This window comes from Echinops telfairi, unplaced genomic scaffold (assembly GCF_000313985.2).
Source record: "Echinops telfairi isolate 266 unplaced genomic scaffold, ASM31398v2 ScPeMD7_7469;HRSCAF=8507_1, whole genome shotgun sequence".
Taxonomy (NCBI): domain Eukaryota; kingdom Metazoa; phylum Chordata; class Mammalia; order Afrosoricida; family Tenrecidae; genus Echinops; species Echinops telfairi.
Genome location: NW_022111373.1, coordinates 75,489,507 through 75,506,357, shown reverse-complemented (window position 1 = coordinate 75,506,357; position 16,851 = coordinate 75,489,507). Strand labels below are relative to the sequence as shown.

Below are 16,851 nucleotides of genomic sequence, written 5' to 3'. Positions count from 1 at the left end.
TATAAATATAGGCACATAGATCTATTTCCCCATCCTCATATAAATATATTTGCATATGTACATGTCTTTATCTAGACCTCTATAAATGCCCTTTGCAGTGTCTTCTTCTGCATTAGGGTCACTCTATGTTGGAATGACTTCATGGCGCCTAAAATCCAGGGGGTGATAGGGAAACCCAAACTTTATTTTCAGACTCCCACATGGCTGAAACCTCTACCTAATCCCTTCTGACAATTGCGCAGACTCTGAATAGTCTTTCCCTCGGCAGAGGGCATCAGAAGTGCATTTCCTCCTCTTCTGCTCCAGGCACACTCTGGAAGGGGCCGTTTCAATTAGGGGCTTGCTTGGGTGTGTTTTCGTTTCTTTTTTCTTACAACAGCAGGTCAGTCAATTATAATGGAACTAAATGAGCATGCAAAAAAATTTCATATACACACCTGAAATGAAACAACACAAAAGAAACTACCCTAGAGTCTTTCTGGGAACAATAGCGAGATGGCAGTGAAGACCACATCCTTGCGGGGGTTTCTCCTGGAGATGCAACTGGAGATTCATATATTGGTCTTTGGCTTCAAGGATTGCACTAATCTTCCCCTGGTGATCGCCCTCTGCCTTGTCATGGGTTTCTTTAAAGCGTCTGGTTTTCTGCCCTTCAGACATCTTGATGCCACACTGGAATGCAGCCATGGGCAAAGCCTCCTTGGTGGTGAAATACTCGCTGTATCTCCTGCGTATCAAAGTCTCAGTGACCTAACGGGCCCTTCTTGTTAGCCTGATCCATTTGACTAGAGTCCACTTCCTTGTCACTGTCCACAGCCCTCTCTCCTACCGTGGCCGTCTAGCATTCCGCATAACTCTTAAACGTGCCGAAGAAACCTCTCCCAGCTCCTTTTTGTCTTCTGGCTTCTTCAGAGGTTCAGTGCCACCCCAAGCAGCAGATCCAGCACATTTCCCCGCGATGGGCTTGATTGACTCTTTAGCAGATCCAGGCCTTTGCCAACATGCATGGGCTCATCGTCTACTCGGGGCTTCTTGAAGTAGTTGTGCCTCTTCTCCTTCCTCTTCTCTCTCTTTCCCGCCCCTGCTCTTGTCTCTCTTGCTCTCGACCCTGCTCCTGTCCCCAGTATCTCTCCTCTTCCTTGTCCCAAGGTGTCTACGTCATGGCAGGCGCACAATTGCCAAGGTCTTCGTAAATGTTCGCATCCGCGTCAGAAGGTTTCTCCTCTTCCAGCTTCCCCTTATGCTTCTCGAGCTTCTGGTTCCGGGTACCCTGCCCCAGGCCGGCAAGGCTCTGGGTGAGCTTGCTGATGAAAATGCTGTTTGTGGTCAAGGTGGTCTGGGCTCCCACGGTACGATGATCAGACTTGCTGCGGACAAGCATGGTGGGGGTGTCTGTGCCAGTATCCTCGACATCCAGTCCACCACAGAGGCCAGTTGGCCCTGCAGCAACAGCCGATTCCTCTCCTGCTCTTGAAGAACATGCAATAGACATTGCGGCAGAGACGTGTTTTAAATTAAGTCTTATTTTCAGAATGCTCATCTTTCTTGGTTTCCATCTGGGGGTTTTCCATCAGTTCCACCTCCTCTTTCTATTTGCTAGCAATCTCAGCTCATACCTTCTGAAGCAGAGCCAAATCCAAGCCTTTCACCAATTGGGTGTGTTCCATGTCACCATCCAAGGTTTTGGACTTTTGGATCAACTGTCTTCTCTTCTCTGCAGCTGACTTGTCAGCCACAGCTGTGTGTCTCTGAGCCTGCCAGTCTTCAAAGGCCTAGAAAACCTCAACCTTCCCCTGTGGAGCTGTCTGGGGGTTTGAACTGTGGACCAATTAATAAGGGGTAGGTAGTATTACCACTACACATTGAGAGTATCAGTAGTTGAGCCAAAGGCATAGATTTTTTTTTTAAGTTAAGAAAAGGAAATAAACCGTAATACATGAATTTGCACAGATTAAACTCCTAAGTGACCACACACTATCTACACTAACAATGGAAGGTGAAAATAAGGCAATTCTACCACTAAGATTCATTTACAGCAGAGCCATGACAACCAGGTTAGTGCTGTCATCCTGGAGCAAGGAGGGAATTAAGATAGGAAACATTTCTTGCTCCCTTGTTCCTGGGTTGGTTTCTCCCCCCACTTCCTTTCTCCTACCTCCCCTTCTCGCGTATCCCCAGAACCATTAGCCCCCTTCTTTTCTTCTCCGAATTATTTACCCCGCCTATCTTATCTAGATAGACATGCAAATACATGATAAGCTTAAAAACCAAATTTGTTGCACAAAGAACAAATTTCCTTTGTTGTTTTACTTGGCAACACCAAATAAAACAACAAAGGACATCAAGACCAACAAAACAATAACCACAACCAAAAGAAAGCCACTGACAGAAATGGAAAGGCTATTTCAAGGCCTGTTTGTTGGCCTTTGCAAGTGGTTTCCCATCGAGTCTGCACTTGATACTACACTTGGTCTTAGCCAAAAGGCCGAGAAGCGATGCCAGTCGAGTCTGATGGGGTGCTACACTCTGTCTCCAAAGTCTACTTTTGGTATTCCTGGGGGTTTCATCACTTCACTCCCCTTGCTGCTCTGTTGCAACAAGGGAACTAAAATCAAAGGGCATGGGAAGCCTAGTGGGGCTTAATCAAGGGCAATGTAGCAATGAGGAATTACTAAACCCGAATGAAGGCCAAACATGATGATGGGACAAGAGGAATGTAAAAGGAAATAGAGGAAAGAACCAGGAGGCAAAGGACACTTATAGTGGTCTAATACAGGCATGTACATTTGTAAATAGATATGTGTATAACGAGAGGGGAATAGAACTGTGTACTCATAACTATATGTTAAGAATGAAGGTTGCAGATGGACATTGGGCCTCAACTCAAGTACTCCCTTAACACAAGAACACTTTGTTGTAACAATCCAGAATTCTGTGATGCTCACCTTCTTGACATGATTACTGAAGACAAAAGTGTGCATTAGTAAATGTGGTGAAGAAAGCTGACAGTGCCCAGCTAGCGAAAGATATATGGTAGGGTCTTAAAGGCTTGAAGGTAAACAAGCAGTCATCTAGCTGAAAAGCAACAACACCCACATGGAAGAAGCACACCAACCTGTGGTGCTGATGGGATCAGGTACCATGCATCTAAGACCCAGAACAAAATCATACCCAAGGTGAATGGGGGAGCAGGGCATGGAGTGGAGACCCAATGTCCATCTGTAGATATTTGGACATCCCATCACAGAGGGGTCACAGGGAAAAAAGCGAGCCATTCAGGGTGCAGTATAGCACCAATGAAACAACTTTCCTCTAGTTCTTTGGTGCTTCCTTTCCCCCACTACCATGACCTCAATTCTACCTGAAAAATCAGATTAGACCAGTACATGCATACTGCTACAGATAAAATCCCACAACACAGGGAATACAGGATAGATAACACCACCCCACCCCCCAGGGCCAACAATGAGAGTAGAGATCCAAGAAGATTAAGGGAGGTGGGGGGAGAAAGGAGGATCCATCACAAGGATCAACTTAGAACCCTCTCTCAGGGGGATGAACAATGGAAAAGTGGGTGAGGGATGAGGGAGGATGGTGTAAGATATGAGAGTAATAGTCTATAACTTATCAAGGGTCCGTGAGGGAGGGATGGGGAAGAAATGGGGAGCTGATATCAGGGGCTTAAGTGGGAAGAGAAATGCTTTGAAAATGATGATAGTAGCATATATGCAAATGTGCTTGGCACACTGGATGAATGTATGGATTGTGATACGAGATGTAAGAGCCTCCAATAAAAGTATTTAATAATAATGTTTTTAAAAGATACTAAACATTTGGCAGTTTCAGGCCACCATTCATTGGACACACTCAAGGCAAGAGATTTCAACTAAAGTCTGACATCTGTCAGTTCAATGCCCTTGAGCTAACAGTCAAAGGCGTCTATAAACCACAGAAGCATGAATGGACTTGGCCTTGAACTTAATTCCAGCCCCAGTGGAAGGATAATCAGTTTATCTGATATGGCCTTGCTAGATGGTGCCCAACTATCCATAACAACAGCATCTGGATCTTCAAGTATGTTTTCAAAGAAAAAGGTCTTCTAAGTGAGGTGTCAACTACGTTCACATGGAAGGAGTACACCAGGCTGTGTGATCCAAGGACTGCCAATAATATTCTCCAAATCTGAAGGAGGGAATGCTATCAGACCTTAAATTATGGACAACTGGTTTACAGAAGCCTATGGATGACCGTGGAAGCCCCAAATCCATTGACAGGATGCACACATAGAGTAAGCCTTTATTGACTAACCTAAGACCATAATTGAGATCTATTAATGGCCCTATTATCAGACAGACAGCAATGTCAAGTCTGTATGGCAGATGTAGTAAAATTAAAATGTAATATCATTAGATCTCTCCTTTGAATCCTTCAGTGATCCCTCTCTGACTACATATCAGGGATAGCCTTACTATCAGACAGAGTGCATAGAAAGGGGATTGTTAGACGCATTTGGGTTAAAATGCACTACCCTATGGTTTGAGCTCCCATATCATCCATTTTAAATTGTTCTAGTTTGTACTGTTTCTGCTTTTTTCTTTTGAAATTTTATCTGATTGACAATGTTCTTTTCAGCAGTTTTTGTTTGTTTTTTAATGCTATATGAAATTCAGGATAGATAAATCTACAGACGGTAACTGGATTAGTGGCTCCTTGGGGGTATGGGATCGGAAGTTGAGGGAAAGTGGGGAGCTAAAAGTAATGAGTACCAAAGTGAAGAGAATGTTTAAACTGATTGTGGCGATGGTTGTGTAAGTCTCTGTGATATGACGGAGCGATTGCGGTGTCTGATGCGTGTTGTTAGGTGTGAACTGTTGTCCCGACTCTAGTAGCCCTGCCCACAGCAAAAGGGGACATTGCACCCCCCTGGGCTCTCCTGGGCCAAGCCTGTTGTTGTGAGCGTTGTGTCCATCTTGCTCCATGAGGTCCTTCCTCTTGTTCACGGTCCCTCTAGTTTCTCAAGCATGCTGTCTGTCTGCGGGGATGGTCTCTCCTGACAACATGTCCAAAATAAGCAAGAAACGATCTTTCGGTTCTTGCCTTTAAGTCGAATTCTGGTTGTAGTTCTTCCAAGAAAGGTAGGCTGGCCCTTTCAGCAGTCCTTGTTATTTCTATAAACCTCTGCAGCACCTAATTCAAATATACCAATTCTCCTCCGTCTTCTTTATTCAACGTCTAACTTCCACATGCACATGAGCCCATTGAAAATGCCGTGCCTTGAATCAGGTGCACCTCGTTCTCAAAGTAACATCCGAGCTTTCCAATACTCTTAAGAGTTCTTATGCCACCAAATTAACTAATCTCCCTCATCTTTTTAGTGCTGTATTGATTCTTACATGAACATGGACAGTAAATCCAAGAAAGTTCCTTGATAACTTGAACCTTATCTCCCTGTGTCGTGATGTTTGCTACCTATTGGTTCAAAATGGGGATTTGGGACTTGTATACTTTGGGTTTTAATCTATTCTGAAGACTGCCATCGGTCCTCCCATCAGCCAGTGTTCGAGTTCTCCTCACGTCCAGCAAGCAAGGTGGTGTCATCTGCGTATCTCAGGCTGTCAGTAGGTCTTCCTCCAATCCAGGTTCCCCATTCTTCGTCCTATAAGCCATCTTCTCTGATTATTGGCTGAGCATACCGATTGAACAAGTATGGCCAGAGGATACAACCATGAAGAACATGTTTATTATTTTAAACGATGCCCTAATCCCTTGTTCTGTTTGCACAACTGGCTGTCAATTAATGTTCACGTTCTTATCATCACTAAGAAGGGTTCTGGAAATCCCATCCCAGGTTATTTATAGTTTTTTATGGTTCATAAATTCATGTGCATTTGCAGAGTCAAAAAACACAAGTAAACATGTTTTTAATATTCTCTTCTCTGAAGCAAGATCCATATGACATCAGCACTGATTTCCCTTGTTGAAAATTCCTTCTGAATCCAGCCTCAACTTCTGGCAGTTTCTTGTCAATGTATGCTGTCATCATTATTGAGTAATTTTGGTCTTGGTGATAGAAATGATGCTGCAGAATGAATGATAGAATTTTACAACATAAATGACTTGTTGATAGCAAATCTCCTTTTCCAACTCTACAAAATGGACAGACTTTTACACGTGGTCTAGCCCAGATGGGATACACAGAAATCCAAGGGACTATATCTGTGGGAATAGATGATGCAGAAGTTTAACATCAGCAGCTAAAACTCAACCAGAGGCTGGCTATGGAAAAGACCAACAATTGCTCATTTGCAGGTACAGGATAAAACTGAAGAAAATTAAAACAAGTGCTCGACAGGGAAAATATAACCTTGAGCCTTTCCCACCTGTATTTTGAGAGCATTTCCAGAGCAGATGTGATGCCTTGAACAGTAATGAGAGAAGATGGAATGAGCTGTGGGAGGACATCAAGAGCATCCTTCCTTCAGAAAGCGAAACATCATGAAAAACATAGGAAAGGAAAAAAGATCAAAGTGGGTGTCAGAAGAGACTTCGAAGCAGGATCTTCTCTGTGAAGTGTCTACAGCACATGAACGGAATGAGAAAGACAGAAAGCTGAGTCAAAAATGTCAAAAGGCAGCTTGAGAAGACAAAGCCAAGTCTTATAATGAATTGTGTGATCTGTGAATTAAATGCCAATGAAACTGTTTGTATGAGCCCCTAATAAAATGCTTAAAAAAAAACAAAAAAACGAGGGCCGGTGCCAGAGGCCGACCACAACGGGTCGACTGACACAGTTGCTTCTCCAGTGAGAAAGCCATGAGAAGCAGTGCTTTCTTCTCTTCGACAGAGAACTAGGGGTTGCAGTGCTAAGGGTTTTCCCTGAAGTCGTTCTTTACTATTCCAAAGAAGACAATTCAAATCCGAACCTTTTCTCTTTTGAACATTTTTATTCTTAAAATATATTTAAAAGAAATTAAACAACTTATCGTCAGGAAAGGAGTTAAAAAGAAATGTACATACTGCCTCCCCTTCCTTCTAATTACAGTGAAAATAAAGCAAACACCAATATTTACTCAAAATGTGGGCAATAAGAAAGCAGGGCTTAGGTTGCCCAATGGCAGCGGCTGTCCAAGTGAGAAGGGGAAATTAAACTCCAGACACCATCTGCTTAGTAAAGGGGATACCACGAGGGGGCTCTCGACCCACCCCTGCGCACAGGGCGCCCCCGGTAGACTGGGCCCCCAGGCCTGCGGTGGAAACGCCCATGGGACTGAGAGTCTGATCTGTGGTTGGTGGAGCGGCCACCATAGTGAGCTCTTGGGAAGCCCCGATTTGTGGTGCTCAGGCCTGGTCTGTTGGTTCGTTTGGGGATCACCTTGATTTGTCTGCCTCTGAAAAGGGACTCATCTAAGGACAAGGAAATCTTCGCCGACTCCTTGTCTGAGAACTCTATGTATGCAAACCCTTTGGGGTGGCCACTGAATTTGTCAGAGAGGATGGTGACACGGTTGATTGACCCACAGCCAAGAAAGTGTGCTTCCAGCTCTTCTGCTGAGGCTCCGTAGTCCACATTGCCAACGTAGATCGAGCGGGCATCAGCCTGCTTCTTCTCCTCAGGAGACAGGACCACCTGGCCTTGATTGCCTGCAGGTGAGTGCATCTTCATCAGCTGCGCCAGCTCTTTCTGCATCTCCTTTATCTTGTCAATTTCTTCCGTCATCTCTCTGACGTGAGCTTGGATGGCTTCTAGCTGCTGGTCCTCAGTGGCCTGGTCCACAGGCTCACGCTCAGAGTGTTTCAGAGTTCCAGGGTGTTTGGGGGCCTCTGAGCAGAACGGGAGCGAGTGCTCTACTTGTTCAGGCACGGGCTCTGCTTCATAGTCCAGCAACAACTCCTCAGGCTCCATCTCCTCGGGCTCCTCCTGCCTTTTCCTGTGGTCCTTTATGGCACTTGGAAAGTCAGCATCTCCACTGGCCCCAGGCACAAGAGGGCGCTGTCCCCACCGAGCTCCTTGACTGCCAGCCCTGCCTGCTGCTTCCATGTCTGGAGATGTTGCTGCCATCTTCAAAGAGTCTGGGGGACGTTCTCTCTCCACGCCCTTGAGGGCTCCTTCTCCGTCACAGGATGGCTCCCTTAATCCCTAGAAAGGAACAATTGCCTCTTTAGTCCTGCATGCACATTGATCATTTGGCATAACCCCCAGAAGTTTGTGCTGACATGCATAGTCCACTGCATCATTTTGTAGCTGCACGACCTCAGTTATCCTCCCATAGAAATGTAGACACGAACACCCCAAATAGGCCACTAGATGCCCAGGTATTCCTATCTCTATATTTTAACTGTCTTAATCACTATCCCTTCAAACCGAAGACAATGTTGAATATAGATTCTGGCTTGCTATACCTCAATTGTTGTTATAATTTCTAATAAATTGATCATGACTACTCTGTAAATTTGTATTGACAGCATGCTCAACACAAGGAAACATTGATTAATTATATATACGAGAGAGAGAAAGAGAGATTTGTTGCAAGGAAATGACTCACAAGGTGGTAGAAGCTGGCACATTCCAAGTGTGGGGCCACAAGGCAGGCTGGAAGCTTCTGTTGACACAAGTGGCTTCAGCAACTGAGGGTCAAGACCTGAAGATCAGCAGGTCAGAGAGAAAGGTCGTTGGCTCCCTGGTTTCAGAACGTAGGCAATCCCAAGATCAGCAAGCAGTACAACAGGTGACCATGTCAAGTCCAAGAAACCTGAAATCAGATGCTAAGAGGTGAATGCAGGCTCCCCAGTGAGCAAAAAATCAGAGAAAACATTCTTACGAATGAATGTCCCTTGATATTCCATACAAACCTTTCCAAGAGGAAACCCCTCTTTACCTGGTGGACTCCTTGTGGCACGTGGCGTCATGGACACGATGGTATTATTCTAGAGCTCATCCTGGGGTCTGAGTACAAGAAAACTGCCCTGCCAGAGACTCATGACCTCGCCAAATTAACACACAACCTCAGCCTTTACTAGATACTAGCTCTTTGTGGGTGGTAAGCAGTACTGGAGTTTTCCACCTGTAGAATTCAGAATAGATTTTGAATCACAAAAATTCTAGGCATTAAAGGCAAATAGGACAGATAACAAATGAACCATTCACAGATGAGAATACACACAAGATTCACTGAAGTTTCTGGAAGCCTGGAAACACAGGTTTGTGAGTCCAAGAGTGCTTACTTTTGCTGCGTTTCCCTGGCTGTGGAAATGTGAAGGTACCTTAAAGTTTCCTTTCTTTCCAGAGTCAAGTTTTCAAGGCCCTCCAGAGATTCCTCCAGATAAGAAAACTTTGCAATCCTCTTTTACACTTGGTCTCTGTTTTATGAGACAAAAGGGACCCCAGTCAAATATAACTTAAGGGCACCATTCATTAAATGTCACAAGACAAAGACATATGAGAATGACAGACACGTCATGGAAATGAGGGAGGCCATTAACAAAGGACACGATGGTCTCTGAGGAGTCTTGGTTGGGACTCTGGTTAAATAGGGCATGGAAATAAAACACACTTTCACAAGTTCATGATTAATGGCAGATCAAGAGTTCACAGTCCTAAGTGGGGCTACAGAACAAGGAACATGGTCATGATTGGCACATAAGAGTTTTAAAAATTGGTTCTGGGTCTTTGGTTAAGACAGTCAAAGCATGGATGTTGACTTTGCCACAGACTGCATGGTTCCCAGCCAGTGATCTCCATCAAGGAGAGACCCAGGCAAGCCCCAAGAGAAGGCAGATCCTTGGGCAGGCTGCAGAGGGCTGGAGGTAATCCACTTTCCAAAGCCTGTGCCTCGGGGCAAGATGATCTATATCCTCTGTTAATGATCAGAGGGAATTAAATGGAAACTCAATCTATTTGTAAACTCTGTCCATTGATTAGGGATTTCAACGTCATTCTTAGCTTCCTGCAAAAATGATGCTCACGTGAAGCTCTGATACAGGTTGAAATTGCTATCATAAGTAAACTCTTCACATGTATTTTTAAGTTAGGTCAAAACAATAGATCGCATGTGGGGAGTGTCTGACCCTCCGGCTTTATAAAGGCAGAAAAAACCATCCATTCGTGTGGACATCACGGGCCTCACCGGGGAGAGGCAGTTCCTGCGCTCACATTAAGGGAGAGTTCATGAGATGTTTGAACAGTATGGTTTTTCAATGATGTTATAAACATTCAAATGCCCTTGAAAGAAAAAACAATAAGACCTTACCTCTGCAATAGGTGGAAAGTACTCCTTAAACGCTGCCTAAATTGATCTACTCTAAACCATTACTGGATTCACAATAAATGGTTTAAAAATTATTTTTTTTAAGCCTGCCTAAATAAAATATTTTATTAAGTTCATTCTCCCCAACCTTTCATTCAGGGAAGGACACTCTGTTGCTGGTATTTTAGGCTCTTCCTGAGAGAGTGTGCTCCCCAACAGAAGACAACCCCCCCCCCCGCCCCGCCCCCCTTACTCAATGACTCAAACAGAAACAAAGCAGTTGCACTGGAATTAATCCCAGCTCGTTGCAAAGGGCTTCCTAAGGATAGCCTTTTCCTTGGCCTTTCTCACTTCCCAGGTTGCCCACCTTTAGTAGTCAACTGAAATAAGGCCAACATGTCATGCCAAAGAAATTGATATTATTTTATGCTCAAATAACGAGATGTGGGGAGGTATTCTGTCCACACTGGATGGCATGACAAGAAATGAGAATTCCAGAAGACTAAAATGTGCTCATGTGCAACCTGTTGCGCATTTGACATTCTATGTCTTTTGATACACAAACACACACCCACACACACACAGATTTATCTCAAGGAAATAACTCACCAAGTGGTCGAGGTTGGCAAATTCCGAATCAGATGGCAGCCTGGAGGCTTCTGTTGACACAAGCCGCTTCCAAAGTGGATGAATCTGAGAACCACAGAGCAGACAGCAAGCCTGTTGGCTCCCAGGTTTCAGAGGCCCGGGAATCCGAGGTCAGCAAGCAGTGCAACAGGCTAGTGACTCAAGCGCAGCAGGAAACCTCGGATCAGATGATCGGAGCTGGACCCCGGATCCTTGTTGAGCAGAAAGAGCTGCAAGGTTGTCCTCAGAATGAATACCTTTTATAGTCTGTGCTAGCCACTCCCACAAGGGAACTGCCTGTCCACTGACAACTGCTCATGGCTGATGGCATCATGGGTGGGACAGTAGGATTTCGGATCCCATCCACCCACTTGCCAAGCCAAGAGAATCATGACCCACCCAAGTGGATACAAAACCCTAATCCAAACTGGGTCCCCACCCTTGGTGAATGGTGGCTGTTCCCAAGGGCTTCTGGGCCTGAAGTTTGCTATGGTGGCTGCTCATTCAACTAGGTTTGGGGGCTGTTGAATTCCTGGTGCCTTTGGAAAAATCATTGAGGATGGGGAGTGGAAATTGAATATGGATGACTATGCTACTTGAGAATCAGAGGGGAATGAACATCTACCTTAAAATATATGCTAGGCAGCTTTTAGTTCATTCAGTATCTGATTAAATAATTTCATCCCTAACACAATTGAAATAAGTGGTGCATTACTGTAAACTTCTCTGTAACCATCCAATAATCACAGAGACATATTTTTTGGGAGGATAAATAATGCCCATATGGATTGGCAACCTACTCATATTACTAGAGTGAATTGGATGGTTCAGATTTCTCTAAGATCTTGGCATATCTCTATGGAGGAATTCAGACAGGAAACAGAAACATGTTGGAATGGAACAGTGAATTTATTAAAGGATTACATGCAGAATGATATCTTACCTAATCTTAAAGCCAACCATTGGATGGGGAATTAAGATACTAATGTGAATAATGGCGGACTTTCTTTCACTGACTAGATAATAGAAAAGACCTTCCATTATTGGCTGGCTTCTTACAAAGTACCTCCTCCTACAGATGAGTATGCGCCCCAAGTTCAGGCTATGTCATTGTGATCTGGACAGGATCCTGCCTAGAATCTTGCTGACCTCCGAGAATCAATTCGGTCATTGATTGGCTAGAAGCAGGAATCACTACCCCTTCAACCAGGCCCCTGCTCTACCCTCCACCTCCTTTATGCTGAGACTGTATTGAAAAGGGAAATGAGCCTTCTCTGCTTCCACCTCCGCACATATTTTGATTCCTTTTGTCACTCTCCCTGATGTTGACCTTGCTCTTTCTTGCTTCCATGAAGAATAATTTTTGTCCTGCTTTAGGTGTTTCACACAGCTTTTCCTCACAATGTATTATAAAAACTTAATGTCAAGACTAGAAATATGACAATGGTGAAATATTAAGTCCAATAGAGGCTTGAGTTTCATTTCACCGTTGCTTTTTTACTTTCCTTCCACACACTCTTTTTTTGGAGGGTGTGGTATAGTTCTATATAGTTCTTCCCACCAGAATGTAAACTGTCCTAGAAAAGAAACTCCAATTTTATTTTCTTTATACTCACACCCTCCCCACTACCCTACATTGCATTTTAGTAATCAGACTTTTGAGAATGCTGTGTGCCTGGAAGAGGTATTCAAGTCAAGAAGAAGCATATGATCAAGAAGCTATAGTCCGAGGGTAGAAATCTAAAGGGGCCCTGAAAGCATTAGCAAAATGACTCCAGACCAAGTACTGGACCTCCAATACCATAAGCCCACAACCAAGCAAGTTACAAAGAGGAGGCAGCCCTTCCCTGACTGGATTATGGGAGTGTAGTAATCCACTTTCAAGCACACTGTCTGAAGGCAAAGCTTTTCATGTTTGTCTACAATCAGAAATAGTTCAATCAGGCGGAATCTGTTTGGAGAGGCAAAAATAGACTTACTTCTCTTAATCTAAGCCAGCACCTCTCAACGTGTGGGTCCAGACCCCTTTGGGGTTCAAAAGACCCTTTCACAGGGGTCGCCTAAGACCATCAGAAAACCCATATTTCCAATGGTCTTAGGAACCAAGACACTATCTTATGAGCCACTCCTCTATCTTGCTCCAGGCGGGTCCATCCGCATGCAGGTACGCCCACATACCAGTACCCGGTGTGAAGACTGTCACCCATGTGACACCATGCTTCAAGACAAAATTTCGTTTGTCATTAGAAATAAATATTCCACAATATATAATTACATATCGTTTTTGTAATGAATCGCTATGCTTTCATGATGTTCAATCTGTAATAATGAAAATACATCATGCAGATCAGATATTTACATTACGATTCATAACAGTAGCAAAATTACAGTTATGAAGTAGCAACGAAAATAATTGTATGGTTGGGGGTCCCCACCACATATGGAACTGTGTGAAAGGTGGCGGCATAAGGAAGGCTGAGAACCGCTGATGTAGACTGCTAGCAAAGAAAGTTCCTTTTTACCACCTTTCTACTCATACCCTCCCCATCCCCCTATGCTCTGTTTTAACAGTTGGGACATTTTGAGAATGCTTTATACAGTGTAAGATGTATACCTGTCAAGAGGAAGGATCTGATCAAGACACTATGATCTGAAGGTAGAAGTCCAAAGGCCCCTGAAGGCAACGGGAAAATGACTATGTAGACCAAGTGCCTCGAATCCCATCAAGGACACCAAGCAGTTTACAAAGGCCAGGGGTGCCCTCCCTAACCAGACTGTGGGAGCTATAATAATCCACTTTCAAATGTACTCTGCCTGTGGGCAAAGCTTATCATCTACAATTGGAAATAATTCAATTAGGACTAAATCTATGTGGAGAGGTCAACATGGATTTAGAGCTCTCCTTCTAAACCATTGCCTTCTGCCAAGTCTGTGCTTAGAAAGGGTCCTGTGGTTATGCATTGGGCTGCTCTTCAAAACATCAGCTGTTCAAAATCTCCAGCTGCTCCTTAGGCAAAAATGAGGTTTTCCAGGTCCAGAAATTGTTACAGTCTCAGAAGCTCACAGGGGCTTGTCTATCCTGTCCTATAGGGTTGCTATTGGTCGGCTTCTACACAATGGCAGTGAGTTTGGTGTTTTGGGGGGGCTCGTACACCTCTTTTTTTGTTTTTTTAGATCTGGGGTTTTTTTTGTTTTTATATACTTTTATTGGGGCCTCTTACGTCTCTTGTCACAATCTATCCATTCATCCAGTGTGTCAAGCACATTTGCACATCTGCCACCATTATCATTTTCAAAGCATTCTCTTCCCACTTGAAGCCCTGATATCAGCTACCTATTTCTTCCCCCACCCTCCCCCATCCACCCTCCCTCACCCACCCTTGATAAGTTATAGATTATTATTTTCAGATTTTACATTGTCCTCCATCGCCCCTCACCCACTTTTTTGTTATTCGTCCCCCTGGGAGGGAGTTATAGTTGATCCTTGTGATCGAGTCCCCCTTTCTCCCCACACCCTCCCCTAATCCTGCAGGTATCTCTACTAGTTGTTGGCCCTGAGGGTTTTATCTATCCTGGATTTCCTGTGTTGTAGACTTTTATCTGTAGCAGTGTGCATGCTCTGGTTTTACCTGATTTGTAAGGTAGAATTGAGGTCATGATAGTGGGGGTGGGGAAGGAAGCACCAAAGAACTAGAGGAAAGTTGTGTGTTTCATCAGTGCTATACTGCCCCCCGGACTGGCTCGTCTCTTCCCTGTGACCACTCTGTGAGAGGATGTCCAATTGTCTGCAGATGGGCATTGGGTCTCCACTCCATCACTACCACCACCACCCCCCGCCCCGCCCCCCATTCACCTTGGGTATGTTTTTGTGAGGCTGATTTGGCAACGGAAAGAAGGCAAAGGTAGAAAACAGTTTCAAGGGTTTATCTCAGAGCTCCGGGGAGGGAGGGGAGAGCAGAGAAAGGGACGGGAGCATCCTGAGCTCCCGGGTGAGGGTCACGGGGTGGGGGGTGGGGGTGCCCAGTTGGGGCCCCACAAAGTCATGCTGTCGAAAGCTATAGATGGAGAGTTTTATAGCCCCGGTCTGCGGGGAGGGAGTAGCTGGGGAATTTTTATTCCAGTTTGCCTGTTTTGCCAAGTGGGCAGTTAGAACTCAGTAACAATGTAACAATGCTATGGGAGCTGGATGTTCTGCAAGGTGGGCAGTTAGAACTCAGTAACAATGTAACAATGCTATGGGAGCTGCGTCAGTTGTTGCGCACCATTGAGTACTGTCGTCAACGTATTGTTCCACTTGCCTGCCCCACCAATTCCCGTTTCTGCCCAAACAGTTTTGTTCTGGATCTTAGATGCCTGATACCTGATCCCATGGACACCACAGGTGTGCTTCTTCCATGTGGGCTTTGTTGCTTCTCAGCTACATGGCCACTTGTTTATCTTCAAGCCTTTAAGACCCCAGACACTATATCTTTAGATAGCTGGGCACCATCAGCTTTCTTCACCACATTTGCTTATGCACCCATTTTGTCTTCAGCAATCATGTTGGGAAGGTGTGCATCACAGAATGCTGGAGTGTTAGAACAAAGTGTTCTTGTGTTAAGGGAGTACTTGAGTCAAAGCCCAATGTCCATCTGCAACCTTAATTCTTATCGTATAAATATGAGTACATAGTTCTATTCCCCTCTCATTATATATATTTACATATGTACATGCCTGTATTTTACACCTCTGTAAATGTCCTTTGCCTCCTGGTTCTTTCCTCTATTTCCTGTTACTTTCCTCTTGTCCCACCATCATGTTCTGCCTTCATTTGGGTTTAGTAATTCCTCATTGCTACATTGCCCTTGATTAAGCCCCACTAGGCATCCTATGACCTTCCTTCCATTGATTATAGTTCACTTGTTGTTCCCTTGTCCCTGGGTTGGTTACCCCCTCCTTCCTTTCTCCCACCTCCCTTCTCCCATATCCCCCCAGAACCATTGGTCCCATTCTTTTCATCTGTGAATTATTTATCCCACCTATCTTATCGAGATAGACATGCAGATACATTAAGACCTGCAACAACCGGGAAAAGTCAAATAAAACAACAAAGGAAGTCAAAACCAACAAAACAATAACAACAACCGAAAAGAAAAGAAAATAACAATAATAAAAAGAAAGCCACTGACAAAAATGGAAGAGCTCATAAATAATTCAAGGTCTGTTTGTTGACCTTTACCAGTGTTTTTCAGTCAAGTCTTCATACATCTCTTATGACAATGCTCACGTCAATTGTATCAACCATATTTGTACATATATTGGCATCATTTTCCCTCCCCCCACCCTTATGACCCTTGATAAAATACAAAGTATTATTATTTTCATATCTTACAATAATTGCTGTCTCCCTTCCACCATGGTTTCATTTGTCCCCCTGGAGGGAGGGCGTGTGATTATGTGTTGATTGTTGAGATGAGTTCCCCCTTCCTCCCCTCCGCACCTCACTTTCCCCATACTCTTCTGATATCGCCACTCCCATTCCTGTTGCTGGATTCCGTGTATCATGAGCTCTTATCTCTTATTTGCACCTGTATACATGCTCCCGTCTAGCCCATAGTGAAAGGCAGGACTGGGGTCATGATAGTGGGGGGTGGGGGGTGAGAAAGCCTCCAGGAACCAGAAGAATATTGTGTGTTTCATTGATGCTTTATTGTGGCCCTGGTTGACTCATCCCTTCTGAGTTAGTTAATTGTGCCAACCTGGCCGATAAACACATGTGGGGTTAATTGAAGGGTAGAGGGATAAATGGCTTGGTGAGCTTCGCCTTTCTAGTTCTCGGGTCTCTTGCTTTGTGGTAGCACCAGGGTGCAGCTGTCTTAGCAGTTCCCTGTTCCAGCTTGCAAGGCTGACTTCCTGCAAGACATCCCCAAGGAGACGCCACATGGACCTACTCCGATGCAGCCCTGGGTGCTGGAGCAGCCGTGTGGAGACCCCTGCCAGC

At 44.6% G+C, this 16,851-nt stretch overlaps 2 protein-coding genes and 1 pseudogene across 2 annotated transcripts in view; 1 reads left to right on the top strand and 2 right to left on the bottom strand.

Annotated features, from left to right (window-relative positions):
• Positions 1–16,851, top strand: part of SV2C (synaptic vesicle glycoprotein 2C) — a 267,398-nt gene that overhangs the window by 46,009 nt on the left and 204,538 nt on the right. The gene's annotated exons all lie outside the window — the stretch shown is intronic.
• On the bottom strand, positions 463–5,598 carry LOC105978699 (annotated as a pseudogene).
• Positions 7,166–8,059, bottom strand: LOC105978698 (polyadenylate-binding protein 2-like). Its single transcript, XM_045285023.1, has one exon. It carries the CDS (start codon positions 8,057–8,059, stop codon positions 7,166–7,168), a length of 894 nt encoding a protein of 297 aa, XP_045140958.1.

Coding starts and splice junctions, on each gene's coding strand:
- LOC105978698 (XM_045285023.1), bottom strand. CDS start 8,059: ATGGCAGCAACATCTCCAGACATGGAAGCAGCAGGCAGGGCTGGCAGT.